The sequence below is a fragment of the Hemibagrus wyckioides genome, linkage group LG03 (assembly GCF_019097595.1).
Source record: "Hemibagrus wyckioides isolate EC202008001 linkage group LG03, SWU_Hwy_1.0, whole genome shotgun sequence".
In the NCBI taxonomy this organism is placed as follows: Eukaryota; Metazoa; Chordata; class Actinopteri; order Siluriformes; family Bagridae; genus Hemibagrus; species Hemibagrus wyckioides.
In genome coordinates, this window is record NC_080712.1 from 11471833 (window position 1) to 11485150 (window position 13318).

The 13318-nt window shown below is 39.9% G+C and overlaps 1 protein-coding gene across 1 annotated transcript in view; it reads left to right on the plus strand.

Moving 5' to 3' along the window:
* The window catches only part of prim2 (DNA primase subunit 2), a 70332-nt gene that overhangs the window by 2175 nt on the left and 54839 nt on the right, over positions 1-13318 (plus strand). Inside the window, exons 2-7 of the mRNA XM_058378670.1 lie at positions 641-794; positions 1273-1385; positions 2723-2826; positions 3368-3488; positions 5983-6078; positions 6418-6555. Of these exons, the coding sequence (XP_058234653.1) occupies positions 650-794; positions 1273-1385; positions 2723-2826; positions 3368-3488; positions 5983-6078; positions 6418-6555 (717 nt within the window). The 5' untranslated portion in view covers positions 641-649. The remainder of the gene's footprint in view (positions 1-640; positions 795-1272; positions 1386-2722; positions 2827-3367; positions 3489-5982; positions 6079-6417; positions 6556-13318) is intronic.

Genomic DNA, 13318 nt, shown 5'->3' on the forward strand with positions numbered 1-13318 from the left:
CCCATGACCCTGTCACCGATTCACCACTGTTCCTTCCTTGGACCACTTTTGATACTGACCACTGCAGACCGGGAACACCCCACAAGAGCTGTAGTCTTGGAGATGCTCTGATCCAGTCGTCTAGCCATCACAATTTGGCCCTTGTCAAATTCGCTCAAATCCTTACTCTTGCCCGATTTTTCTGCTTCTAATACATCAACTTTGAGGACAAAATGTTCACTTGCTGCCTAATATATCCCACCCACTAACAGGTGCCATGATGATAATCCGTGTTATTCACTTCACCTCTCACTGCTCATAATGTTATGACAATGTTAAGAGCACATTTTTCAGTTTTATTAAATATTTCTGTTGTATTCAAAATTAAGGTATTGAACTTTGTATTAAGCTGACCAGTCAATCAGTCATAACTCAGTAGCTATATAAGAACTATAACCGTGTTGTTAACAGTATGATTTCTGTGTTCTTGATGAAAATGAATTAATATTTTCTGAAATCACTGATTTTTCAGGAGGCTTTGAGAACAGTGCATCTAGATAACTGTCACTGTGTGTGTGTGTGTTAATCAACTTAAAAGCAATAACGTATGCATATGTTGTGTCCATATTTTCCTTTTTCCCCCTGCTTATTTATTGGGCAGAAAATCATCATGCAGTTTCTAGGCAGAAAGAAGAAGGTGACACTAAATCAACAGAATGAGCTCTATGGCCACTGTCTGCAGTTTTACTGTCAGCCTCCACTGGAGAACATCTCTCTGAACGAGTTTGAGGGCTTTGCCGTGGACAGGCTGAAATGTAAGATCCTCCACACAGAGTGTTTTCTGACACCTCATTACCATCCTTGCCGGAGACTGAACAGTCCCTCCAGGATTTCACTTCGAGTTTTTTTTTGTGATTGTTGAGGCCAAAAATGCGTCTTTTTGCAAAAGTCATGATGCAACTTGTGGGTTTTTTGCTGTTTTTTGACAGAGTACTAGTTTAATCGGTAAAGTTACAGGCACATAATTCGTGCTACTACCAGTGAAGATGCTTATGTAATTACTTTGTATGATCGCTGTAGTCGTGTCTGACACTTGAAAGCAAGAGTGTTTTGGCTGAATGTGCATTATAATGACATCACACGAAGCATCTTGCCTTAATCTGTGCAAAATCTGCAGTCATTTTGAATATCGTGTAGTTTTTTTCTTGATTTTGCATTCCTTTCTGCAATCCCAAAATCCTAAAGGGACTGACTCGCACCATAACAGCCGTGTCTTAATTCCTATTCTTATAGTGCTCAAGACTGTGGAGAACCTTGGGGTGAGCTACGTGAAAACATCAGAAGAATACAAGACGAAGCTCCACACCGAGTTCTCCAATCTCGGTTTCCCGCACAAAGTGGGAGCGGTAAGGAAATGCACCTTCCAATTACAGATGACTGATATAAACTTCTGAAATCGGCCCGTTATTGGCAGTGTGTTGAATTGATATTCTGGTTTATACAGTTGCATAGTTTGTTCTAAAACGTCTTTGCATTTTAATACCTCTAGTAGTCGTATTAGATTTTTAGCATTGGATAGTTGCATAGGTTTCAAGCCTGAGTTTTCAGATTAGACCAGACTTGTAATGTCGTATGCACATGGCCTTGCATTTTGAAATATTTTAATGCTACTAATTAAAACCGCCTTCATTCATGTTCTCTTCTCTTAAGCTCATTTTCCACCAGGCTGCAGCGGTGCCATGTCTAACCTGCTGGCGTGTTAGTCATGTTATTATATGTAACATATTAATCCTCTAATTAATAGTGTGAGTGATCTGCAAGCAATATTTTCATACAAATATATTTTTAATAGATTTATTTAGGTTCTCTTTTGTGCCTCCTGGTGGTCCAGCGACAGGATCCCACGCTCTTATTGCCATGGCCCAGGTTTGATTCTTGGGCAGAGAGTTAACCCAGCCACTGAAGAGTTAACTCGGGTAAAATGGGAGGGTTGCGTCACAACACCTGTGCCAAATCGAACCATGCGTACCAAATGATCCGCTGTGGCGACCCAGAACAGGGAGCAGCTGAAAGAACAACAACTTTTAGTTTCTTTTTTGTTGAGGGATTTTTCCTCATTTTTTCCTTCCAATTTGGTCATCTGCAAATTCCCATCCATCAGATATCTCAGCTACCGACTGGGGAGGCTGAAGGCTAGCACATGCTTCCTCCGAGACGTCTGAAGCCAGCCGTATCTATTTACGCTGTTGCTAAGTGCAGCATAACAAATTGTGAGGAAAGAGTTATTTGCCATCTTCCACATTCATGGCCATAATTGGCTTGTTTCTCTCTAATCGGCAATGGAGAGAGAGAGTAAACCTATCCCTCCTGCCCTGTGAGCACAGCCAGTTTTTCCCCCAGGGCATTCACTCTTGAGATCTCCCATCAACTGGGTGACCGCTATGCTGTTGGATGTATGAGTGGCACCGTCATGAATTCTAGCAAGAAACAAGACAAACACAGTAGTTTAACAGTCGAAACTGTACATGGGTGGATGGATATTTCAGCGTACTTTAATAACATGGACTCCTGCACATTAATAAACATTATGTAACGTGATAATTTTGTGCCCTTAAAATGGGATCACTGAACAAACAAAGGTTGAGGACTTTTGTATCATTTGTTATTGAGAATGATTTGCTCTTGTGTAATTTGTTATTGAAAACGATTCAGCGGTGTTTAACATCCTCCTTTGATTAATTAGGATGAATCGAGCTCGAACAAAAATCAAGCTGGGTCCACGGAATATGAGAAACGAAGGAAAGATCACATCTCTCATTTTATCCTCCGCTTGGCCTACTGCCAGACGTAAGTGCAGTTCTTTTCTCTCTGTGCCGTTGAGTATTTCGAAGCAACCACTGTGAATTTCTGTTTCAGGCAATATGTTTTATATTGAAATATTTGTAATATGTTTAGTGATTCTGGTGCTAATTCTAATTATGTGTTTATTATGTGTTGCTGTAACCCCAAGGGGGAGAGAGACACTGATCATCTCACTGTGCATGATCCAAAATACAGCTTTACTTCTTGTGTTTTAGTCAATTAAAAACGCCCATAGTACAATTCTACACTGTTTTTCTCTCCGTTTGGTCTTTGCAGTTGCTTGCGTCTAATTCAGGAGTTTGCACAGTGTTACTACACTTAAATTAAACGTTGCATGACTTTTTGGAAAACAGGAAGTGTCAATAAAACACACAAGTTGGAGTACTTCACAGTACTCAGGAGTGCTACTGCAAGAGCTGGTCTTGCAGATAAACTCAACGATGCAGATGATACAAGATACCAGACATCAATCAAAGGAGACTAACTTTATAATACTGTATGCATTAAAGTCTAAATCCGATTTCAGGGAGGATCTCAGACGGTGGTTTATCCAGCAGGAGATGGATCTTTTCCGCTACCGTTTCAGTGAACTTAAGTCGCAGTATAAGACTGACTTTCTACACAAAAACAATCTGAAATATGATACGGTAAGTTTGTGTGTACACACCCTGACAAGTCTTGTCGCCTATCCAAGTTGTAGGAACAACAAATAATAACTTGACTTCTAGTTGATCATTTGGAATCAGAAGTGGCTTATATGAAATGCAAAGGCCTCTAGATTACGCTTATTTTACCAAAATAAAATCTTATCATGCCATGATTTTTAATTATTTAATTAGGGCAGAAAGGTCAGACTGTGCTTAGACAAAAGTCTTGTCACATCTTTAAAGGATTCAACCAATCAAAGATTAGAGCGTCGCCTGTGACAACTACTGTAATTAACACATTCCCAGGTGTGTAGAAGAAGAACCCCAGCACACCCAACCTTCATTTGAAATGCATCCTGACCTGACAGCATGCCAAAGATTCAACCACAGACTAAAGTGCTGATCATCAAGAGCCTGAAGACCAAGTCTCCTGCTGAGGTGGCAGACATCTTTAACGTATCTAAACGTCAAGTGGAGAGGATAAGAAAAAGATTTGAAGAAACTGGTGAAGTTCATGACAGGCCCAGGTCAGGCAGACCCCGTAAGACAACTGTTCGAGAGGACCGTTTGTTGGTTCAACAGTCCAGGGCCAGTCCTTTTTCAACTGCAGCAGAGCTACATAACAACTGGTTACCAGAAACCCCTGTATCTACAAGAACAGTTTGTCAAATTCTCTCACGCAGTGGTCTCAATGGCCGAATTAGTGCTCAGAAACCAGCATTAAACAGAAGACAACTAAAAAATCGTGTTGCATTTGCCAAGGCCCACAGCTTGCAGGAAGGATGGACTGTGGAAAAGTGGCAGAAGGTTGATTTTTCCGATGAATCATCTGTTGAACTGCATCCCAATCGTCGCAAATACTGCAGAAGACCTATTGGAACCCGAATGGACCCAAGATTCACACAGAAAACAGTCAAGTTCGGTGGAGGAAAAATCATGGTTTGGGGTTACATTCACTATGGGGGCGTGCGAGAGATCTGCAGAGTGGATGGCAACATCAACAGCCTGAGGTATCAAGACATTCTTGCTGCCCATTACGTTCCAAACCACAGGAGAGGGCAAATTCTTCAGCAGGATGGCGCTCCTTCTCATACTTCAGCCTCCACATCAAAGTTCCTGAAAGCAAAGAAGGTCAAGGTGCTCCAGGATTGGCCAGTCCAGTCACCAGACATGAACATGTTCATTGACATTGAGCATGTCTGGGGTAAGATGAAGGAGGAGGCATTGAAGATGAAACCAAAGTATCTTGGTGAACTCTGGGACTCCTGCAAGAATGCTTTCTTTTGCCATTCCAGATGACTTTATTATAAGTTATTTGAGTCATTGCCGAGACGTATGGATGCAGTCCTCCAAGCTCATGGGAGTCATACACAATATTAATTCTTTTTCCACTGCACCATGACTTTGTTCTGTACTGTACATTATTTCTGTTAAGTGACAAGACTTTTGTCTAAGCACAGTCTGACCTTTCTGCCCTAATTAAATAATTAAAAATCATGGCATGATAAGATTTTATTTTGGTAAAATAAGCGTAATCTAGAGGCCTTTGCCTTTCATATAAGCCACTTCTGATTCCAAATGATCAACTAGAAGTCAAGTTAGTATTTGTTGTTCCTACAACTTGGATAGGCGACAAGACTTGTCAGTGTATGTGTGTGTGTGTGTGTATATATATATATATATATATATATATATATATATATATATATATATATATATATATATATATATAGATATATATATATATATATATATATATATCATTTTTTTCCCCACTTGCTTGTAGTTCCTCAAGGTTTGAGGATGAAAAAAGGTGTACCTCATACCTTGAAACTTATGTACCCTATACTGTAGTGTTGTGTATGGTCTAGAGAAGACCAGAGAGACACTTGAGTGTATCGAATATCATTTCTCAGGCTAATAGGACACAGTTTATGTCCAAGTAAAGACTTCAGTTTCATTAATTTGTTGTATACAATATGGAAAATTATTTTAGCAGAATAGAATGTAATAATTTCATCCTGTCGATAATAAAAGACCCTAAATTACCTTCATCATACATCTGATCATCATACAGCAGCCCATAAAAATCAATAAGTTTTAATATTGCTGTGTGTGTGAGTTTACAGATATAGAGATGCTTGCATCATTGCAACAATATCTGAAACATTTAAAACTATGCCAGGAAAAAGTAACAAAAAAACCGAGCAGGTGCACAGTGTTGGGTGTGAACAGCAGGTGGCGCTGTGATCCCATCGACGACTGAGCACTGCGATCAGATCAGATCTTAGAGTGAATAGAAAATGACTCTTCATTATGCAGAGCTTTGATGCTGTGGGATTAATAATCATCCTTCTGCTACATTTTAATTGAAATGCATCTAAGTCTAATATGTCTTAGCTGATTCGTTTGTTTTTGTGCAGTGTTTGATGCTTGTTGTCTGCTTCAATTTTTCCCTTAATGTTTGATTTGTCCTTTATCTTCCCTTTGACAGATAAGCGATGAAGAAAAGACTAATCTAAAAGACCAGCTCATAAACTCCAGTTTCTCTGTCAGTGGAACCACTGTTGCCGAGCAGGACTTCTACAAAGTACGACTTACCGTAGCACGCTTAAAATGATGATAAAATATATCCACACATAAATTCATTCAAACATAAATGTAATATTTAGAAACATTTATATTATTATATATTTATTGCATTTTTTTTTTTTTGGCATGTCCCGTCATGCTTAGAATCCTTTACGTTTTATTTTTAATGCTGAATTCACCTGCAGGGTTTATATCCTTGGAACACGATATGTGAAGGCAAAGGATGTCTACTGATTGCTAAATTTATGAGCAAATACATCCGTTATATTTAATCAGAGCCTCCAGCTGTGTGAAGAAAACCTGGCTCATAAAGCATTCCGATTTTATTCTGGTCCAGGTCCCGTTCCAGGACGCTCTGGATTTAGTACGGACGAGGAAAGTGTTCTTGAAGGCTGGCTATGCGTACATCCCTCACCAGGACATTGTCACTATCGTTCTCAATGATTTCCGTACCAGGCTCTCCAAAGCGCTCGCAGTAAGTCGCCGATTTACCAGAACAGTGCTCATTATAAGAATGCTGAATAGAACTACTAGGGGCATTTGTTGTGTGTTTCCCTACACATATCATTTTTGTTCCACATTAATTAATTATCTAGGCCTTTCTCAGTCCGTGCTGCGCTTGTGGCTCATTTGTTAATTGTAAGTAGCTTAGCAGAAAAAATACAAACTTTACCATGGGAATAAACCTCAGACAAACATCCTGCATTATAGTTAATATTTAAGAGGTCTAATTACACAAGTGTTAAGAGGGTTATGTTGTTCTTTCTAGGTCAAAATCTGCGTCCTCTGTTCTCTGAACAAGTAAATAAAATAAAAGGATATAAAATATGTACTCGTCTAGGTCAAACAGAAGCAGATAGATTTTAATTTATATTAATGAACTCAAAGCGTTCTCCATTTACTAGGGAGTGGAGTGCATGAGAGATTGGGAGGAATTGATAACGGCTTCCAGGAAGTGTCGGACAGTTCAGAAACTCTTGTGCGGATTTGCGTTTCGATTGTTTTATGGAGGAAGAAAAAGACTGCTGTTTTAGCTTATGTGGTTAGATAACTTGTACTAATGTACTCTGATGCATAAACTGCGTAACGGTTGGTAATATAATGTAATGACTGATAAATGTCACTGGTTATTGTGGCAATGAGCCCTAGTCAGTCCAGTCTCTCCACTTCGAGTGGAATTGATTTTTATATTTTCATTTAAGCATCGGAGTGTATTCTAGTGCATGGCGTATATAATAATGAGCAGTTAGAATATAAGTAGAGCTGCATCGATCCCACCGTGATCTGAATCCATCTGTGTTGTGAAGTTTGTTGGCAGAATGTTGTACAACTGGCAGAAGTGGATGTATAAGGAGGGGTGGATTTCTTCACAGCTTGGCAGATGACACTTTATTTATTTCCTTGTTCTTCCTCCAAACATCATCTCAGACTGTCAGTCAGAATTTACCAGAGCCAGTTGGTGAGGATAAATGTGTTTCTTGTACTCCTTTTTGAATTAGTGCTATTCAGTGAAAACTCTGTTACCCCATTAGACACTTGGATTAAATTATGCGTCATTTGTACGTCACTCAGAATAAAAGCATCTGCCAATGTGAATAAATAGAAATGTAAGCGAGTAAGGTGAAACTCGCACTCCTAATGAGCCAACAGTCTTTTATGGCTTTTTGTGACTTGGAGCACTAAGAGAAAATGCAACATGTCACTTGTCATGACGGGCACGTCTATATAGCAGGCTCGGATTGAGGCGCTCTGAAGGGTGAAAATCTTTTCTGACACCTGATATGAGGGTCACCACCTCCAGCTTCTCCGTCGTACTCTGCCTGCTGAATGAAACAATTTGAGACGCAGGCTGTGGACCTTCGTGTGTCGGCTTCAGCAAACAGACACCAGAATCAGCTGTATAGAAGTAGAAAGTGTGAGATAATGTTTCCTTCCTTATGGGTAATTGAGCTGTTGAACTTTTTTTCCCGCTTTTAGTGATTTAGTAAGTTCATATCGAGTTCACGGCAGAGCAGTGCTTCATGATGCTGTAATTATTCTTTTCTTGCGATGAACAAAGATCATTTTATTTATTTATTACAGGCTTATGATGTCTTGAAATGATTATTACTAGGCATGCATCAATATCATTTATTTCAGACTGGCTATGAGTACATATATTGGTATTCCTAAAATTCACTACTTGCACTGAAATGAGTAACTTACTTGGTATTGAACAATCAGGGGCATGATGGAATGTTTGATTTAACTCTGTTTATATCGCTTGCTGTTATTGAACTCCTCATGCTGAGTTTGATGTGTAAGATGTTCTACCTTTTAAACAGTATTAGAGATCATGAAGACTGACCTGAGTGAGTAGAGCACTATCAGTGAGTATGGACGACGTTGAAAACAAGTACAAGGTGGTGTGAATTGCATCTTGACTCACAAGCAGTATTTCGACCCAAGATAGAAAACATGCGAGGCTCGACACTTGCAGAACTGAAGTGCTTTCTCCCACATGCTACCGTTCCTCTCCATACTCGGGTTCACTTCACTGCTCCGCTCGTGCAAATACCTCGGGTTAGGAAAACTTGAAATTTATGACTTTGTCTTGGACAATGATAAATTTGTAGCTTACTGCGTTTCTGACCTCAGTGAAATGAGGTCACGTTCCACCTCGAGCTTGGCTATCATCTTTGTTTTATCTCCATATGCTCAAGCGCAAGACACTCGAGTTCTTCCACACTAACCTTGGCAACCGTGTCTTCCTGGAGCTCACTTTGCGCACAGGGGCATTGTCATGCTTGGGCCACTTTCCAGTGAATAGAAATCATAATGCTACAATACACAAAGACATTCTATACAGTTGTGTGCTTTCAACTTTGTGGCAGCAGTTTGAGGAAATGTAGATGTTCGCCTCGCACCTCCAGCGTCCTGGGTTCGAGCCTCGCTCCCGCTCACTGTGTGTGTGGATTTTGCGTGTTCTCCCCATGCTTGGTGGGTGCGCCAGTTTCCTCACGCAGTCTTCTAGGCTGATTAGAGTCTCTAAATTGCCCATAGTGTGTGATTGAATGAGTGTGTCTGTGATGGGCTGGCACTCCGTCCAGGGTGTATCCTGCCTTGATGCCCAATGACACCTGAGATCATCATCCAACCATCATCAGGGCACAGGCTCCCCGTGACCTGATGATGGATCGGATAAACTGTACAGATAATTAAAAAAATGAAATGATCATTGTAAAAAATGTCAGTGCCACTTGGCCAGTGTGTGTAAATGTAGCAAGTGGTAGGATTCAGATCAGGCAGCGTGTGCTATAAATGCAGCATTGAAGTTAGTTACATAGACATTAAACCCATTCTGTCTAAAGATAGACACTAGATGCATACGTATGTATCGCAGTACTCAAGGAGAAGACATTATTTTCTTTCTCTAGTTGTTAGACTCTTCCAGACAACTGTAAATAAAACACTAATAGTCTTGGAAATTTGTATCTGGCATTATTGTTTTCGAACAATGGCTGAAAAGCTGCGTCCCTCAGAGATGATGCTCTGAATAAGGCGCGTGTTTAGAATTTAGAGAAGCGTAAAAATTCGCATGGAGTTGGTTGTGTGTCCTTGATGAATATAGAGAATATCTGACGTGTGGATGCACTTTTACCTGCTCAAGCTGAGCACAGCAGCTTACATCGAAGGTCCACTTCCATCAAATCGCTGTTAAATCTCACTCCTGTGAAAGTCACTGCGGATAAAGCGGTTCAGTCAGCAAATATTGGATATCCTGCAAAAAGGTTACCTGATATAGTGCAGCTGTCATTAGACGGAAATATAATCTAAAGCTGCGCCTTGTTTTGAATTCTTTATCTGACGGAGTTATTTCGTTTCCTTGCTGTAATAACGTTAGCGTTATTTGTTTTAGTGCCTTTTCAAACTTAATTTGGGTGTCGCATGATATCGATCCGAGTCGACGAACATGTTTCAGCAGCACTTCAGGGCTGATATTTATGGAGCGAGGAAATTCTAAATAAATCCCATGACACTGCATGGATGTTTTCTTTGGCAGGGTTTTTTTTTTTTTAAACCAGTGGTCACCTTGAGTATAGGAATTTAGCTCTTAAAGTAAATTCTCTAATGGCACGGGCTCTTGCTGTTTTGGCAGAGATGATTAATATGTTTGAGAAATATGCTGAGCCTACAGGACGTGAAGGATGTCCATTAGGGATGCCTACCCAGGTGAATCCAGGTGAAGGCTCTGCTCCCTAATTGCTTTCATCTGTTATATCCACTTTGGTAAGCGAAGATGAAGGATAGCACGCAGGCTAAAGAAGCGGTTTTAAGGATCGAGACATTGAATTGTGTATGACCTAGAACAGTCTCGAGAAAGATTTAAGTGCCTTTGAACAGCAAATGATGGGTGTCATGCATGCTGCCTTTTGAGAGCCCCTTTGTTGCTATTCTAGTCACGGTGTTTTGGCTATATCTCATGCTTCACTACACTACATGATAATGCGCTTATAGAAGGTCAGAGGTCAGGGCTGACACGAATTGTCCAGATCCATACGCAGCATAAGAGTCAATTGACTGTCGATTGGGGCTTGAGGGCAATAATACAAAAGCGTCTCTAATGATTTTGTACGCTACAGTACAGGCCTGGCATGCGTATAGCTTTTGATAGAGGAATCCTGCAGCATGTATTTGAAGATGGAATTGAGCTGCGAGATCTCTTAAGCCTAGGTAAAGACTCGTTGGAGAATCTTTACAGTTCACTGAAGGATTTCCACTGGCAGTGAAGCAACTTAGTCAGGACCAAATTAGATGGGACCAAGAAGCAACCTGGTGCAAATTAAATAGGACCACCAACAGGGGTGAGAGACCGTGGTGTGATTACCCACCCGCTTAAGCTAAGCATAAAACACTGTTATTCATTTGGTTCAGTTTCATTGCTTTTAACAGAGGACATTGTCACCGAACATATCAGTTTAAGACATAAATTATTTTTTTTTTACATTTGAAATAAATCCCTATCATGGCAAGGAATAACTTCAGGCAACGACATGAGGAAAGAAAGCTTGAGAGGAACCAGACTCAGAAGGGAACCCGCCCCTCATCAATTCTCACTTTTCACATTTACATTATACACATTTACAGCATTTTGTAGAAGCCTTTATCCAGAGCAACATCCATCTCATTTATACAGCTGAGCAGTTGGGCCATGTTCAAGGGTCACAGTCTCACCTGAGGTGAGAGGTCATGTGAGGAAGCTTTGATTCAACAGGAAATTCATTCTCTTCCTAAGAATACAGAAAAATACTATAACTTTCTTTTATTGTACTGTATAATTTAAAGGCAAACAGCACCAGGTATGTTGGCATGTCATACATTGTAAATAAGAGGTCTAGGATGATACACAAAAAATATTTTTTTATTTATTTATACATACATACAAGTCTACAGTATCTACTGATGCAAGGGTTAGTTTTGGGCGTGAATACAAAATAATTTCTATTTGCAGATCCACAGCCGCATGTTTCTATAAAATAGAACATTGCTGAAGTTTTCACTGTTGAAACTCTGTGATCTGATTTGTGGTCACTGGTCACCGCAAAGAATCTGGTTTTGTAGCTTGAACAAATATTATTCGTTGTATGTGTGTTTGTTGAGCTAGCATGATACACAGAGTGACCAGTGTACAGCCCTTTCAGTGACCCAAAAGGAAAAATCTGTAAGAGTGTCGCATGACTTGACTTAAAAAGAGCTTGTGTTTGTGATCACTTAAGTAAAATACTGAAAGAGTTACACCTCCTTCAGCTTCCTTTGTGCTGAATGAATATGTTAATATATTTTCCTGAACATGATGCAAGGGACTGCTGAAGTTGCTGAACAGCGTGTACATGTTGGTAATTGGTATAACGACAGCACCTTCTGTCACACACTGTTCAGTATTGCATACAGCCAAAAGCGCTGCTTGACAGCTTAAATTACTGCTTTGCTGTCTCCCTGATCATTCCGCTTCCTGTTTTTTCAAATAACAAGGAAATATCTGGTTTTTATGTTTAGGAGCTGTGTAGCTTGTAAATGTCGGTGTAAAGTAACGTCTTTAGCAACAGTCTCTCTATTCCCCTCCCCACTTGATAAAAAATGGCAGATAAACTAATTGACGTGAATCCGAGATGACAGAATGTTACGAAACCCCGCCCCATTCTCCCGTTCGAAATCCCTTCTCCAGCGCTCTCGCATCGTCTTACGCTTCCGAATTGAAGACGCAATGATGTGGTGCTCTCAAAGAAAATGATGAATGATTTGTGTTAAATGTGGGGAAAAAATGTCAGTGTAGGTTTGACTAACATCATGCAGGCACATGACCGAAGCCTGACCCATAACTCTTTGTCTTTGTAAACAATATTCAGTATAAACATTTATAAAGAATGATTTCAAGACATGATTTAGATTGAAATTTGTTGAAAAGTTGATTTTATTGCTTCTAATTAAACTGTGCTAGCTTCCATCCTGAAGTAATGGACAACTCGTCTGCTTGGTTTTGAGTTAATGCGAGATCGCAGCTACAAACAGTGAGTTTTACTACATTAAAACGTGTTTTATTAACTTTTAGTCAATCAGCCGTTTAACATTACATCTATTAACCAGCCGATTTTATTTTCTGTTAAGCCGTCCTGTCTCACTGTTAGAAATGTGCTAGCATGGTCTACTGTGCAACTGAACAATCACAGCACATCTCATTTCTCCCAAAGATGCGTTCTCTTTCTTTCTGTCCATTCTTCATAGGTAGCCTGCCAAGAGAATGCAAGTCTGTTCTTGGAATCTTAATAAAAAGGTCATTTTGTAGCTCTACAAGGTTCCTCTTTGTAGCATCATTTTTCTTTGTCCTCTCAGAGGAAACGTGTCTCTCGGTCTCCAGTATGTTCTTTACTATTTATACAAAAAAAGGTTAAAAGACAAAACAAACCAAAAAAAAAAAAACCCACATGGATTTTACTGATTCAGCCTGTGCTATTGAAGCAGCATTAAATTCATGGAACTCTTCCTGTCTGTATTTACTACACTGTAGGAATTAAATTGCCGATTTATTTGGTTCGGTATTTGAATTGAGACGAGTAAAGGAATCGTAGTGAAACACGGAAAAGCAATCACTCTGTCAACCAGCCACTTCCAACCCATAGTTATCACTTTAATTCTCCGCTTCTCTCTCTCTCACTCTCGCACGCTCTAATAAAACCCCTGAGCTAATAAAGCTCTTGAAT